The 13,776-nt window shown below is 35.8% G+C and overlaps 1 protein-coding gene across 2 annotated transcripts in view; it reads left to right on the forward strand.

Annotated features, from left to right (window-relative positions):
* Glra3 (glycine receptor alpha 3) overlaps positions 1–13,776 on the forward strand; it is a 126,512-nt gene that overhangs the window by 25,864 nt on the left and 86,872 nt on the right. For both annotated transcript variants that reach the window (XM_070015991.1, XM_070015992.1), the window contains exon 2: positions 4,928–5,055. In XM_070015991.1, the coding sequence (XP_069872092.1) occupies positions 4,928–5,055 (128 nt within the window). The remainder of the gene's footprint in view (positions 1–4,927; positions 5,056–13,776) is intronic.

The following is a 13,776-nucleotide window of genomic DNA, read 5'->3' on the forward strand; positions in this document are numbered from 1 at the left end:
TGCAGTAGCCCACTTATTGAAATGGGGAGGAATTACAATAGAAATGCCTTATGTACATGTATGACAATGTCATAATGAAACCTATTATTTTGTACAACTAAAATACACAAAGCAAGAAAGATGTTAGAAACTGATCAAAAGAAATAAAATATGATTCATCTATTCATAGCAACTAATTACTAATCTTTGAATAAATCAAGAATTATTTATTATATTTAAACAATATTCTTACATTTTCTCATTTATTTATTCAAAAGAAATTTATGAGATGTTGAAAGTATATAGTGTTTGGTAACAAGGTGTGAAATATTCAACCAGGAAGTCAAGGTGATACTAGGAAAATGTGTTTGTGTATTGTGATGTCAGGTCACTAATAAACATGGTAATAGTGAATTATCTTGTTTCCATTTATATCTGACATGCACAGAAAATAGTAGATAGAACACAACATGAAATTGTTACTTTCTATATTTTAAGAATTTCAAAGAGTCAATATAGAAATATCCACTAGTGGAAACATCCCACTAACAATGTGGTTTTTTGCATTTCTTGATTCTTGGAGCCAATTTACTTTCCACAGGTGTTTGGAATTCCAAATGCATTTAAGCAACCTGACTATACACTACAGAAAAGAAAGCATTGTATGTCATTAGCATTCTAGCCCCTATTGATCCTAAGGTTTGGAGCAAAAATTAAAGAGCATGTTTATACACAGCTAACATTTTTATAGCGACGACTAGAAACTTTTCAGTAATTTGTTTCTGATATTAATTTAAATATTAAACTATTATGGTAGTTCATTGCAAAGGATAAATGATTGTTTAGTATGAGATAAAATGATGGGTAATTTGGTTTTCATATTCCATTGTAAGATTAATGTTAGACTGTAATATTTGAAAACAATTATCTTAGAAGTAAATCAATAATTATCATTAGGAAAACAGACTTTTGAAACGTAAGAATTATATGAATGCAAGGGATTATTATTAAAATTTAGCACTATCTCCTTAAAGAAATGCATTCACTTATGGCTTTTATTGTGTGAAAATATAGAAGGCAATGAAAATCTCAGTTCTGTAGCTGTCTCATCATTTTCTTTCTCTTTTATGCTAAATGTTACTTGGAAAAACTTGTAGCTATATTTTGAATTAACAACATCTCCTATACTGATATAAATAGGAGATACATAGGGAAGTATTTGGATGAAGAGATTGATGAGCACTTTTGTTTTATTACTATTATCAGATTAGCAATCAGAATATCCACTGATATGTAATCAACTATAATTTTTGACTATTGGTTATTGAGGAAAATAAAAACTTAAAAACCAGTGTCCATTATTCTTACCCTTCCATTTAAAATCAAATCTTGTCATTATTTATGAGTGTTTTTGAAGTCTTACACAATAGTATCATGAGTGTTAGCTGATACTATGGCAATAAGTAGCATTATTCAGAGAGGAAAGGAGCTGGAGGTGAAAAGCAGAACTCCTTAGAGCAAAAACAGGTATGATTAGAAGTCTAGGTGGAAGAAAAGAGATTAGAAGTATGACTTTTGTGGCACTGTAACTTTCTGCATCCTTATTATTTTTCTCTTTTTCCTTACTGTACTCCATGAAAGGCTCTCAATCACAAGAGAAAACAACAACCTAGAAGTCACCAGAAGTGGTTGGATGACATTTGAACTCTTTTAAAGCCTCATTCTTGAAAAATTGTCATCATTTTTCATGTCTTGTTCTCTGGAAAAACTCACTTGCAGGGCTGTTTTCATGTGTGACCTAAATTGGAGTTCACTCACTGCACAAAGAATTTTTCCTGGAGACATTTATCAAAAAAATTGACAATTTTTGTAACTTCACAAGTATAACAGTGAGGAAAAGCAATAAATGAATTTAGTCTTAAAAAGAGTAACAATGAAACTAGATGTGCATATAGGTATGGAAAATCTCCTCAGATTCTTGTGTATCTAGAACATGACAAGTATGCATCTGTATGACTGTGAGCATGACCAGTGTTTCAGGACTTTTGGCATTGCACACATCAAAATATAGGATAAAACAAAATAGTCAACTTGTGGCACAGAGTTGAAGGCATAGATCATGAGCACAGATTCTGGTAGTACTGGAACTTGCTAGTCTTATTAAGAAGTTCCTTTCCAAGTATGAGCTGATCTGTAAAGTAAACAAGTGGATATTTCTACAGTTGCACATAGCAATTAGTGTAAATGCTATACAATTTAGTTCAGAAAAGTTGATTTAAAAGGCAAAAAACCACACATTTTAGCCAGAGGGTAGAGTATGATTTTCATAGTCATCCCTTTATATAATTTAAAACATCCAATTTTCAATGAGAAGTTATGAGATATGTAAAGAAATGGAAAAGCATAGACCATACACAGCAGCAAAAGTATCCAACAGAAATTTACCCAAAGAAACAAACCCATTGGCAAAGACAAAGAGTATATTCCAAGAATTAAAGGAAATCATGTACAAAGAACTTGAAATGGGTTGTATAGCAAAATCTCACAAGCTAGAAAACATCAACAAAGGAAAATGGAATTGTATAAAAGAAGAAAAAATAATTCTGAGGTTGAGGTAGAAAAACTGAAATGACATAATTCACTTGAAGGCTGATACACACTTCCTATGGAGTCCGGAACAAATTAATACATTCAAGAAATGTATCCTCTTGTCTCTCTTAAAGCCAGAATTCTGCCCTCAGCTACTAGCTCTTCTAAACATAAGCCATTCCATACCTTTTGTAGTCTCTAGTGGCTGCCAGCATTCCTTGGCTATGATAGTCATTCCAGTTTCTGCTTTGGTTGACACATTGCCTTCCATGTTCCATTGCATAGCAAATGTACCTCTGCCTGTTGTTTCATGGCTGATTGGGATAATTTCCCTGATCCAATACATAATAGAGAGATTTATACCCAGCAGAAAAATAGTCCCCTATTTTTCACAGAAAATGGGCAGAGAATGATTGACAAACAAGTTGGGAGAAAACCATAGAGGCTGATCATCTGATAACTGAAAGAGAGCTTTTGTAGAGGGAATAAATGGTAGCGTTTAGAGGTGGCAGTTCATATGGAGTATGTAGTAATGGAAGTTGGAATAATGCCTTTCTGCACAAAATAGAAATAAAGGATAGGAAACACACTTCAAGGCAGAGGACAGAGGAAAGTTGCAGTGTCTTTGAGAAGATAGGAGGTTTCCTCTCTTTTATTATTATAACCTTTGCATCAGAGTAGTTATCAATCAGAGCTAGAAGACCATGAAGTAATCTGGAACAAATAGAGAGAAAAGAAGATAACACTTTGATTTTAGAGAAAACATGACAGTAAGAAATTAGTCATAGAGTAAGTAAGTGCTCAGAACTACATAGAACACTGGACATAACAACAGTTAAGAAGGGTGTGTGTGTGTGTGTGTGTGTGTGTGTGTGTGTGTGAGAGAGAGAGAGAGAGAGAGAGAGAGAGAGAGAGAGAGAGAGAGAGAGAGAGACTTAAGAATATTATTTGAATGTTACCACTGAGGTTGGATTTTAAAATTACATCTATGGATCATCACAGGTATCTATATTGTAGTCATGAGGACAGTGATGCATTAAGATCCATCTGGCAAAGGAAATATAAGAAATCTGATAACTTGTGTTATGACCAAGTAGTGACCAAAATGGACCAACTTAGGTAAATTAGGAGCTGAGCAGCTCAGTGACATTATTAGCTTTTAGCAAGTTGTGCATAAAAAGAAAAAGGGTTGATTCAAGACATGGGAGCATAGACCTGTAATTCCAACACTTGGGAAGCTGAAGCAGGTGGATTATGACCTCAAGGCAGCCTAGATTTTATACAGATAGATAGATAGATAGATAGATAGATAGATAGATAGATAGATAGATAGATAGATAGATAGAGACATATCTGGATCTCAATCTAGATAAAATCTATCTAGATAGACTCATAAGGGATCTAGATATATATCTGCCTATATATAGATACATAGATAGATTGATTGATAGATAGATAGAAATAGATATAGAGAGATTCTTTCAATAAAGGCAAAAGGAGTTTTACTGTATAGCTAAACTATTATATTTTTATTCCTCAAACACAGAGGATATTTTTAGGTAAAAACTGAAAGCAGTTCATAAAATATTATTTTATGTGATCATATGCACATAGCTATTAAGCCTTTGTGATCCACTCTTATCTATGTCCTCCTTCAGCCTCAATGTGTGAATGTCTAGAGATCTATATAATTTAACATATCTCAGTGTATACATTTTATATATATATATATATATATATATATATATATATATAAACATTCCATGTGTTTACTGGTAGATTTATAGGCACATTTGTTGTTGGTGCTTTTGTTTTCCTTTTGTCTTGTTTGTTGATTTGTCTTTTGGAGGGTAAGGGGGCACAGAAAAGGTGAAACAAAGGGTGAACAAATCCAACAGTGGTACTCACTAGACACTATGTAGAAAATGAACTATACATCCTGTGATTAGTAATAAAAGGAAAAATCTGGGAGAGAGCAAGGGAAGGGATGAACTGTACTCATTATCTGACTCATGTAAGTATAACCCTTCTGTATATCACCTCCACAGTAACAATAAAATATTTTTAAAACATTGAAGGCAGATAATTTGGGTAAATATAAACTTCAAGTGGTTAATAATTTTGAATTACACCACAAAATAATGGCTACTCTGACAATTGGAATGAATATGCATGAAATGTTACAAATACTGATTATAAATTCATAACTATCTCCTTTACAATATTTGGTACATGGTAAAGTTCTCCTTTATGAGGTCAAAGATATTTTTGCTTAGTAATTTTGTTTGATTTTTACAGGTAGCAATTAGAAAGATTTCTTCTTTGTGAAGTCTAGCTAACCTTTTGTTCTCATTTGTAGTTTGGTTGCCACTAAAGAAACCAATAGTGCAAGATCTCGAAGTGCTCCAATGTCACCCTCTGACTTCCTGGATAAATTAATGGGGAGGACCTCAGGGTATGATGCCAGAATCAGACCGAATTTTAAAGGTAACTACTGTGTTTTACTATGTCAGACATAATGTGTTCAAAACCTTTCAGAACCTGGAATAGTGAAAGAAATGTCTTGAAGGAGACCATTTTCATATTTAAGCTTTTGACAATGTCCTTTCAGCAGATCAACAGGACTTTCCCATGCTCTAATAGTTACAGTGTTGATAAGTATTGATCACCAATTATAAGATTGCAAAAGTATGTGTTTACTTGTTATTTAACTGTCATAACTGACCACTGACTGACTGGAATAAAGGCTTCTTTAAGAGATGAGGATAAACCTTCACTTCTCCTTTAACTCACTTCTCTAACTGCTGACCCAACCCAGGGCCTTCCTGGGGGAAGACAAGCACTCAGTTCCACTGAGCCCCTCCCATCTGCTTAATCTCTCATAGTAGGTCTTTTATGTTGTGAGAATCAGTGACTCGATTTGTTCATGGGGGAAGAAAATGTGTAATTGAAGCCCACTGATGATGTTTAAAAAGCGTTCATTGTACCAAATAGTTTCCCTGAATATTTGGGGGAAGGGGAGAAGGGCGGAAAGAAACTCAACTTGGCAATTATCTATCTCCTGTTTAATATACTGGCAATCAGCATATCTATACAAGTCATCTGTGTCCCATTCAGAACTCCAATACCTGCTAGGATTTTCTTTTAAGGCTGCTCCCACGAACTAATTTGTTTTGCTTTCATTATTATTCTATGAAATATAGAAAAGAAAGTAGCAAGTGCACTCTTTCCCCCTGTGAGCTTCAATTAGTCGATGTCCATTCTTGAAACTAAAAAGCAAGCCAAACACTTATGAAGTGCTGCTAAATTCTATTCATTTCCAGAATTTGTCCTTATGAAAGAAAGAGAAAAATAAGAAGGTAGCTTAACAATGATATAAGTGCTAGAGGAATGGTAAACATCAAGAATGGGTAACAAGACAGCAAATAAGAGAAAAATTAGTTGCTAATTTACACGTCACAATTGAATTCTTTCTGTTTTAAAGTGAGTTCCACTTTGAATTGTAGATTGCATTTCTTGACTTGTTTTTAAGCTTTCCCCCATAAATATTTTGAACATGACGGGAGGAAACAGTGAACATCAAGCTGTGAGATAGTAGACCTGTCCTGTTCATTGGGTTGAAAGCAAGAGATCTCAGTAAAGGTGCTTCTTCAAAGTTCAATAGAAAGCTTTAGTCTTTCGGGAAATTGAGTAATAATATTGCATTGACCTTGAACAAAACTGCCAACTATCTAATGAAACACCTACAAGAAACCTAATTAGTAGTTACCACCTTGCTCTTTAAAATAGTTTTATTTTCTTTAAGTAGTTGTACAAAGGAGTTGCCATTCAATAGAGCAGTTTTTTAATATAATACTCTGATCAATGTCACCCCTTTTAACATTCTCACCCATCTCTCCCCTCCCACTCCTTCCTTCATTTTTCTTAATTTTAGTCTTATTTTTTGCCATTTAATGAGACAATGTATGTACACACTGCATCTTGATCTGTGTCACCCCTTCAACATCTATACTCCACTTATTTTTCTCAATTCATTGGCATATACAGCACATTCTTGCCTGGATTCTACTCGTTTCCCCCATTCATTCTTCTACTGCTCTTCACTTGCCCCCCCCCCGACCTTGCAAATACCACCTTGCTTTAACAACTTTCACCCAAAATCATATACTATTGATTTTAAAACTCTTATAACTTCACCTTGAAGTTAAGCATGCTCAACACATCTTTGTTGTCTTTAATAGGATGTTGTAATTTTGACCATCATTTACTGAAATTGTGAAATATTCTTTACATTATGTTTTCCTCCTTATGGCTAGTAGAAATATATTTAAATGTTAACTGCCGCAGACCGGGTTCTGTCGGGAAGATGGAGGACACCTAAGGGAAGAACCTGGAATAGGATGGGGAGATGGCAAACAGACAACTCACACACATTAGGAGTGGATGCTGAGTGCTGAGTGCGATTTAATGCAGAAGATAGCAAACTTTTATAACAGAAGTCTTCATGAGAAAGGGCAAAAGGTTACACAATCTTGCTGCATGGCTTCTTTCTTGGGTGGTCACCAGCTGGGCACCTGATAGGCATTTGTCTCCGGCTTATCTCTAAGTAATACAATGGGTTTGGGTTTTGATGTTTGTCACCAATTAACCATTACCTATTTTTATAGAGGCCTTAACTTTTCCATAAGATCTTTCCTGTCTCTTCTTTAATAGTAAACTTTAAGGAGACCTAGCAATTCTCTTAGTAAATAGCAGGAAATTCTTTCTCCTAAATAATTATCCCAGCAATTGCCATACATTCTTTCTGTTTTAACTGAGCCTACAGCTTCTTGTAAATCCCTTACAAATAATTCCTTCTGCTGAAGTGACTTCGTGAACCCCCCAATACTTTTATATTTACTTATAACTTGTCTCCTAGCTTCCATAAGAGGGGTTTCAGGTTAGCACTTAACTCTGGTGAGTCCGTCATATTTTTAAGACACTCATCAGATATTGGAGTCGTCAACACTCTTAAGAAAGAGCTTTGAATAAGGGAACATTGACAATGAGTAAGTACAAAGAGCAGCAGAAACAGTAAAAGATTAATAGGCACTCTTATACAGTGAAGAAAGGCAGAAACACATCTTTTCCCAGGGGTTTGCCAGCCTTTTCCCAGGAGTAGGCCTCTTAGAAGCCCTATTCTCCGAGGTAGACATCGGTGAAGTCCCAAAACTTGGAGATAGGTTTCTGTAAAGCCCCATTCTCTGAGGTAGACTTCGGTGAAGTCCCAAAACTCAGAGATAGGTCTCTGAAGCCCCTATCTAGGTCTGATAGATGGTTTCCCATGCTAAGCAGACTCCACTGGAGTCGGCGTGGCAGTTAACAAACTTAATCCAGTACCTAACAGAAAGAGGATAGATGGAAGGAGAAAAGAGCAACCTCCCTTTTGTTGTCAGTAGCTGGTGACCCACCTAAAGTCACTCATAAAGAAGCCCATCAAGGGCTGGGAAGGTGGATCAATGAGTGCTTACCTAGCAAGCATGAAGCCCTAGGTTTGATTCCTCAGTACTACGTAAGTAGGAAAAGCCAGAAGTGGCACTGTGGCTCAAGTGATAGAGTGATAGCCTTGAGCAGGACCTGAGTTTAAGCTATAGAAAGAGAGGGGGGGAGAGAGAGAGAGAGAGAGAGAGAGAGAGAGAGAGAGAGAGAGAGAGAGAGAGAGAGAGAGAGAGAGAGAGAGAGAGAGAGAGGGAGGGAGGGAGGGAGGAAGGAAGGAAGGAAGGAAGGAAGGAAGGAAGGAAGGAAGGAAGGAAGGAAGGAAGGGGAAGGAAGGAAAACAAGAAAGTTGAGAGGGGGAGAGAAAGAAGAAAAGAGAGAGAGGGAGAGAAAGAAAGAAAGAAAGAAAGAAAGAAAGAAAGAAAGAAAGAAAGAAAGAAAGAAAGAAAGAAAGAAAGAAAGAAAGAAAGAAAGAAAGAAAGAAAAGAAAGAAAAAGAAATTTCATCAGCTATATACTAGATATTGCAAATAAGGGAAAGCATGGGACCTATGTTTCTTTGGGCCTGGCTTACTTCACTTAATATAATTTTTTCCAAGCCTTTCCATTTCCTAACAAATGGGGCAATGTCATTCTTTCTGATGGAGCATAGAATTCCATTGTGTTTATATACCACATTTTCTTGATCCATTCATCTACTGAGGGGCACCTGTGTTGGTTCCACATTTTAGCTATAGTAAATAATGTTGCAATAAACATAGTCGTGCTGATAGCTTTAGTGTGGTCTTGTTTGTAAACATTTGGGTAAATGCCCAAAAGTGGGATTGCCGGGAGCTCTATGTGGAGTCTTTTGAGGAACCTCCATACTGCTTTCCAAAGTGGTTGAACAAGTTTACACTCCCACCAACAATGCAGTAAGGTTCCCTTCTGTCCACATCCCCTCCAGCATCAAAAAAAAAAAAAAAAAAAAAAAAAAAAAAGAATTCCATCAAACAGGCAAGGAGAGGGGAAACCTGTTTTTTGTTTTCAATATTGTTTAAATCAATATCTCTGTGAGGCAGCTCACAAAACTAAAAATAAAATCCCTTATCATTTTGATTAAGGGTCTTTCCTTCATTAAAATTTGCTAGCTAACTAAATGAATGAATTCAAAATTGGTGTTATACATGCATTCCAATCCAATTTTCCAAACACAGGTATTAATCACATGAGATTTATGGAGCATGAATGCCAGTAGTATGATATTACTCTAGTCTAACAGCTTTTCAGAACATTTTTCCATTCTACCTGAAGTTGTTTTCAGATTCAATGCAATCCCTGTCAAAATATCAATGATACATTTCACAAAAGCAAACAATCCTAAAATTCATATGAAACCACTAAAAAAATCCTGAAATATCAAAGCAATCTTGGATAAAAGGTACAAAGCAAGACATGTATTACAAAACTATAGTGATCAAAGTAATATAATGCCAAAAGGCGTAAAACAAACATAGAGAAGGGTACTGGTAGTAGCTTTTATCTGTGATCCCAGTTATTCATGAGACTTAGCTCTGATGATAACAGTTCAAAGCTAGCCCAGGCAGGAAAGTCAGTGAAACCCTCTTTCTCCCATTAACCACACAAAGAAAGAAGTAGAGCTGTGGCTTAAGGGGCATAGAGCTCCAAACTTGAGAAAAACTGCTCAAAGACTATGCCCAGGCTCTGAGTTCAAGCCCCATGATCCATACCAAAAAAAAAAAAAGGAGGGGGGAAAGACATAGAAATAAACAGAATGGAATAGTCTATAAGTAAACCAATGTCATGCATATATAGCCAACTGGTGATAGACACAGTTGTTAGGACACACATCAGGGCAAGGTCAGACTTTTCAATAATGGATGCTGGGAAAACTGGATCATTATGTAAAGAGTCTGACTAGCCCCCATTGCTCATCATGTTCAAAATTTAACTCAACATGGTGTAAGACTTAAATGGAAGTCTTAAAACTACAAAAATACTAAGACAAGAAAAAATGCTTCTGGACTGTGATGAGTAAGGAATTTCTGTATAAGATATCAAAATATGGAAAACAAAAGCCAAAATAGACATGTCGAACTAGATAGCTTCTGTTCAACCAGCAGTCAACTTAATGAAAAAAACAACTTGCAGAATGGGAAAAAACTCAAACTACAAATTTGATAAGGTGGTAATATATATAATATGTAAGGGATTCAAACAGAGAAAAGCAAGGATAAATAGAAAAAATCTGATTTTAAAAATGAGCAAGTCATTCAAAAGAAGACACACAAATACATAACTAGTGCATGTATAAATAATGCTTATCAGTAATTTTTGGAGAAATCCAATGTAAACAAAATCTACAATGCAATATTGCTCTACTCCAATTAAAACAGATATTATGAATAAGACTAAAGTTAAGAAATATTGGTGAAAACTCTTTCTATGAAGCCATCATAACTCTCATCCCAAAACTAGGCAGGGACTCAGCAAAGAAAGGGAAATATAGACCCATTTCTTTAATGAACATTAATGCAAAACTTCTCAACAAAAATCTGGCCAATCAATTTCAACAACTCATCAAATAAAAATCATACACCACTCTCAAGCAGGATTCATTTCAGAGATGCAAAGCTGGTTCAATATACACAAATCAATTAATATAATTCATCACATCTACAAGAGCAAGAATAAGAACCACATGGTTATCTCAATAGATTCAGAAAAAGCATTTGACAAGATCCAACATCCCTTTATGATGAAGGCTCTGGAAAAACCAGGAGTTCATGGAGCTTTCCTCCACGTCATACACATGGCTGTGTATGACAAACCTACAGCCAGCATTTTCTTTTTTTCCATTTTATTTTATTTTTTTTATTGTGAAAATACTGTACAGAGGGGTTACCATTACACGGGCAAGATAATGAGTACATTTCTTATCAAGCATTGTAGCCTCCTCCTTTGTTTCCCCTTCCCATCCCTTCCCATCCTCCCTTTCTTTTTCTTGAGAAACATCTCCCACTATTTTATTTTTATTTTTTTAATTATTCTTTTTCTTTTATTGTGAAAGTACCATACAGAGGGGTTATAAATACATGGATTACAAGGGCAAGGTAATGAGTACATTTCTTATCAAGTATTGTTGCCTCTTCCTTTGTTTCCCATTACCAACCCTTCCCATCTCTCCCCATCTCCTGCCCCCCCCCACCGCCAAAGTGGGAAAGTTTGTTTTTCGACGTAACATCTTATGCATCTCATTGTTGCAATGGGTCCACCTGTATCCCTATTTAAACAATTTGTTTTTTTCCCTTCCCCTCCACAAATTATACCAATATCAAATACAGTGGAAGCAGGAGTTACGCCGTGGGGGAGGGACATACAAAGCAACAAAGAAATCATCTTATAAATATGTTAGAAACAATCATAAGAAAGAAAAAACATTTGAGTCCTTATCTTGGGTTTATTTCGCCTAACATCAATCTGACCCTTTCTGCTTGTCTCAGACATATACTAGTAATTGCAAATTAGGGAAACCATGGGACCTATGTTTCTTTTCATTATACTTAATGGTGAAAGCTAAAGCCATTTCCTCTTAACTCAGGAACGAGACAAGGATATCTACTCTCTCCACTCCTCTTTAATTTAGTATTAGAATGCTTATCTAGAGCAATAACATAAGATGCAAACATAAAGGGGATCCAAATAGGGAAAGATGAAGTAAAACTCTCCCTCTCTGCAAATGACTTGATTTTGTATTTAAAGTACCCCATGGACTCCACTCCCAAGTTACTCGAGCTGATCTGAAACTTTGACAAAGTAGCCGGGTACAAAGTTAACCTTCAAAATTCAATGGCTTTTCTGTATGCCAATAACGAGAAGAGCACAGCTGAAATCAGGAAAGCAACTCCTTTTGTAATAGCCCAACAAAAAATAAAATACCTAGGAGTTAACTTTGCTAAAGAAGTGAAGGACCTCTATGATGAAAACTTTAAAATCCTGCAAAAGGTCAAAGCAGTACTAAGGAAGTGGAAAAACCTCCCATGCTCTTGGATGAGAATTAACAATATGAAAATGGCAATACTGCCAAAGGCTATGTACAAATTCAATGTGATACCTATCAATATCCCAACCCCAATCTTCAATGAAATAGAAGAAGCAACCCAAATATTCATATGGAACAATAAAAGACCTTGAAGAGCAAAAAGAATCCTTAGCAGAAAGAACAGTGCTGGAGGAATATCAATACCAAATTTCAAACTCTACTACAAAGCCATAGCAATCAAAAACGGCTTGGTACTGGCACAAGAACAGACCTGAGGACCAATAGAATAGAACTGAAGACCCAGAAATGAACCCACAGACCTATAGCAACCTAATCGAAAACAGAGAGCTAAAAAATAGAATGGAAGAAAGACAGCTGCTTCAGTTAATGGTGATGGCAAAATTGTTTAATCACTTGTAGAAAATTAAAGCTAAATCCTTATATATCACCCTGCACCAGAATCCACTCCAAATGGATCAAAGACCTCGGAGTCAAAGCAGACACTCTGAAAACATTACAGGATGGAATACGAGAAACCCTAGGTCTCCTTGGCATAAGCTGAAATTTTCTTAATACAGACCCAGAAACACAACAAATCAAAGAAAGGTTGGACAAATGGGATTGCATGAAACTGCAGAGCTTCTGCATGGCAAAGGACATAGCTAGCAAGATCAATAGAAAGCCACGGATTGGGAGAAGATCTTCACTAGCCATACAAAGGACAAGGGCCTCATATCTAAATTATATTTAGAACTCAAAATATTAAATCGCCCAACAGCAATCTAAATGTAGATATTTTTATTTCTCTAAAATAATTTGTTTTGTGTCATTGCAAAGAAAATTGTGCAATTAAAATCTCTTTAAATATCTTATTAAATTTATAGTTTTATACATGATCTTGGAGTCTGCTAAAAAGAACTATTAAGTAAAATTTATATACATTCTGAGCTCTAGGCTGTTTGCAATAATATTTTAAAAGATAGTAGGTAGTACAAAGGACTCTGTATGAGCGTGATAGGGAGAGAGAGGAGGCATCCCAGAAGTTTATACAGGAATATCATAAGCGTGAGGAAGCTTCTCAAAAACTGATACAGGATTTGCGTGAACAACTTGAGAATACTCAAAGAGAAAGGGAGGAATGGCGTGAGCAGGCAGAGAACACTCAAAGAGAACTGCAGGAATCCCACAGAAGGGAGGAAACTAATCAAAGAGTAATTCACGAATTAAGAGACCAGGTAGAGAATACACAAAGATCACTAAAGACTTTCATGGAATCCATTAACAAAGAGCTGAAGGAAGTCAGGGAGACCACAAAGGGAATGCTGAATGGAACCCAACAGAAGGAATGGGAGTCCAAAGAAACCATAACCAATCAACTAAGTGATTTGAGAACAAACACTGAACACCAAATTAAGTAAGTAAAGAAATTCATACAAGACCTAAAACAGAGCTTCAACAAAGAACTTGAAGCCATCAAAGCTGACCAATTAGAAGGAAAAGAGATAAAAAACAAAGTAGAGAGTCTTGACAGCAGGTTAGACCATGCAGAAGATCGAATCTCAGGGATTGAAGACAGCCTAGATATTATAGAGAAAGAACATACAACCATCCAAGACAAGTCCAAGAAATATGACAGGTCTATCCAACACCTGGAGGACACCATCAGAAGGCCCAATTTAAGGATAATGGGTG

This window comes from Dipodomys merriami, unplaced genomic scaffold (assembly GCF_024711535.1).
Source record: "Dipodomys merriami isolate MVZ:Mamm:240054 unplaced genomic scaffold, mDipMer1.0.p SCAF_12, whole genome shotgun sequence".
Lineage (NCBI taxonomy): Eukaryota > Metazoa > Chordata > Mammalia > Rodentia > Heteromyidae > Dipodomys > Dipodomys merriami.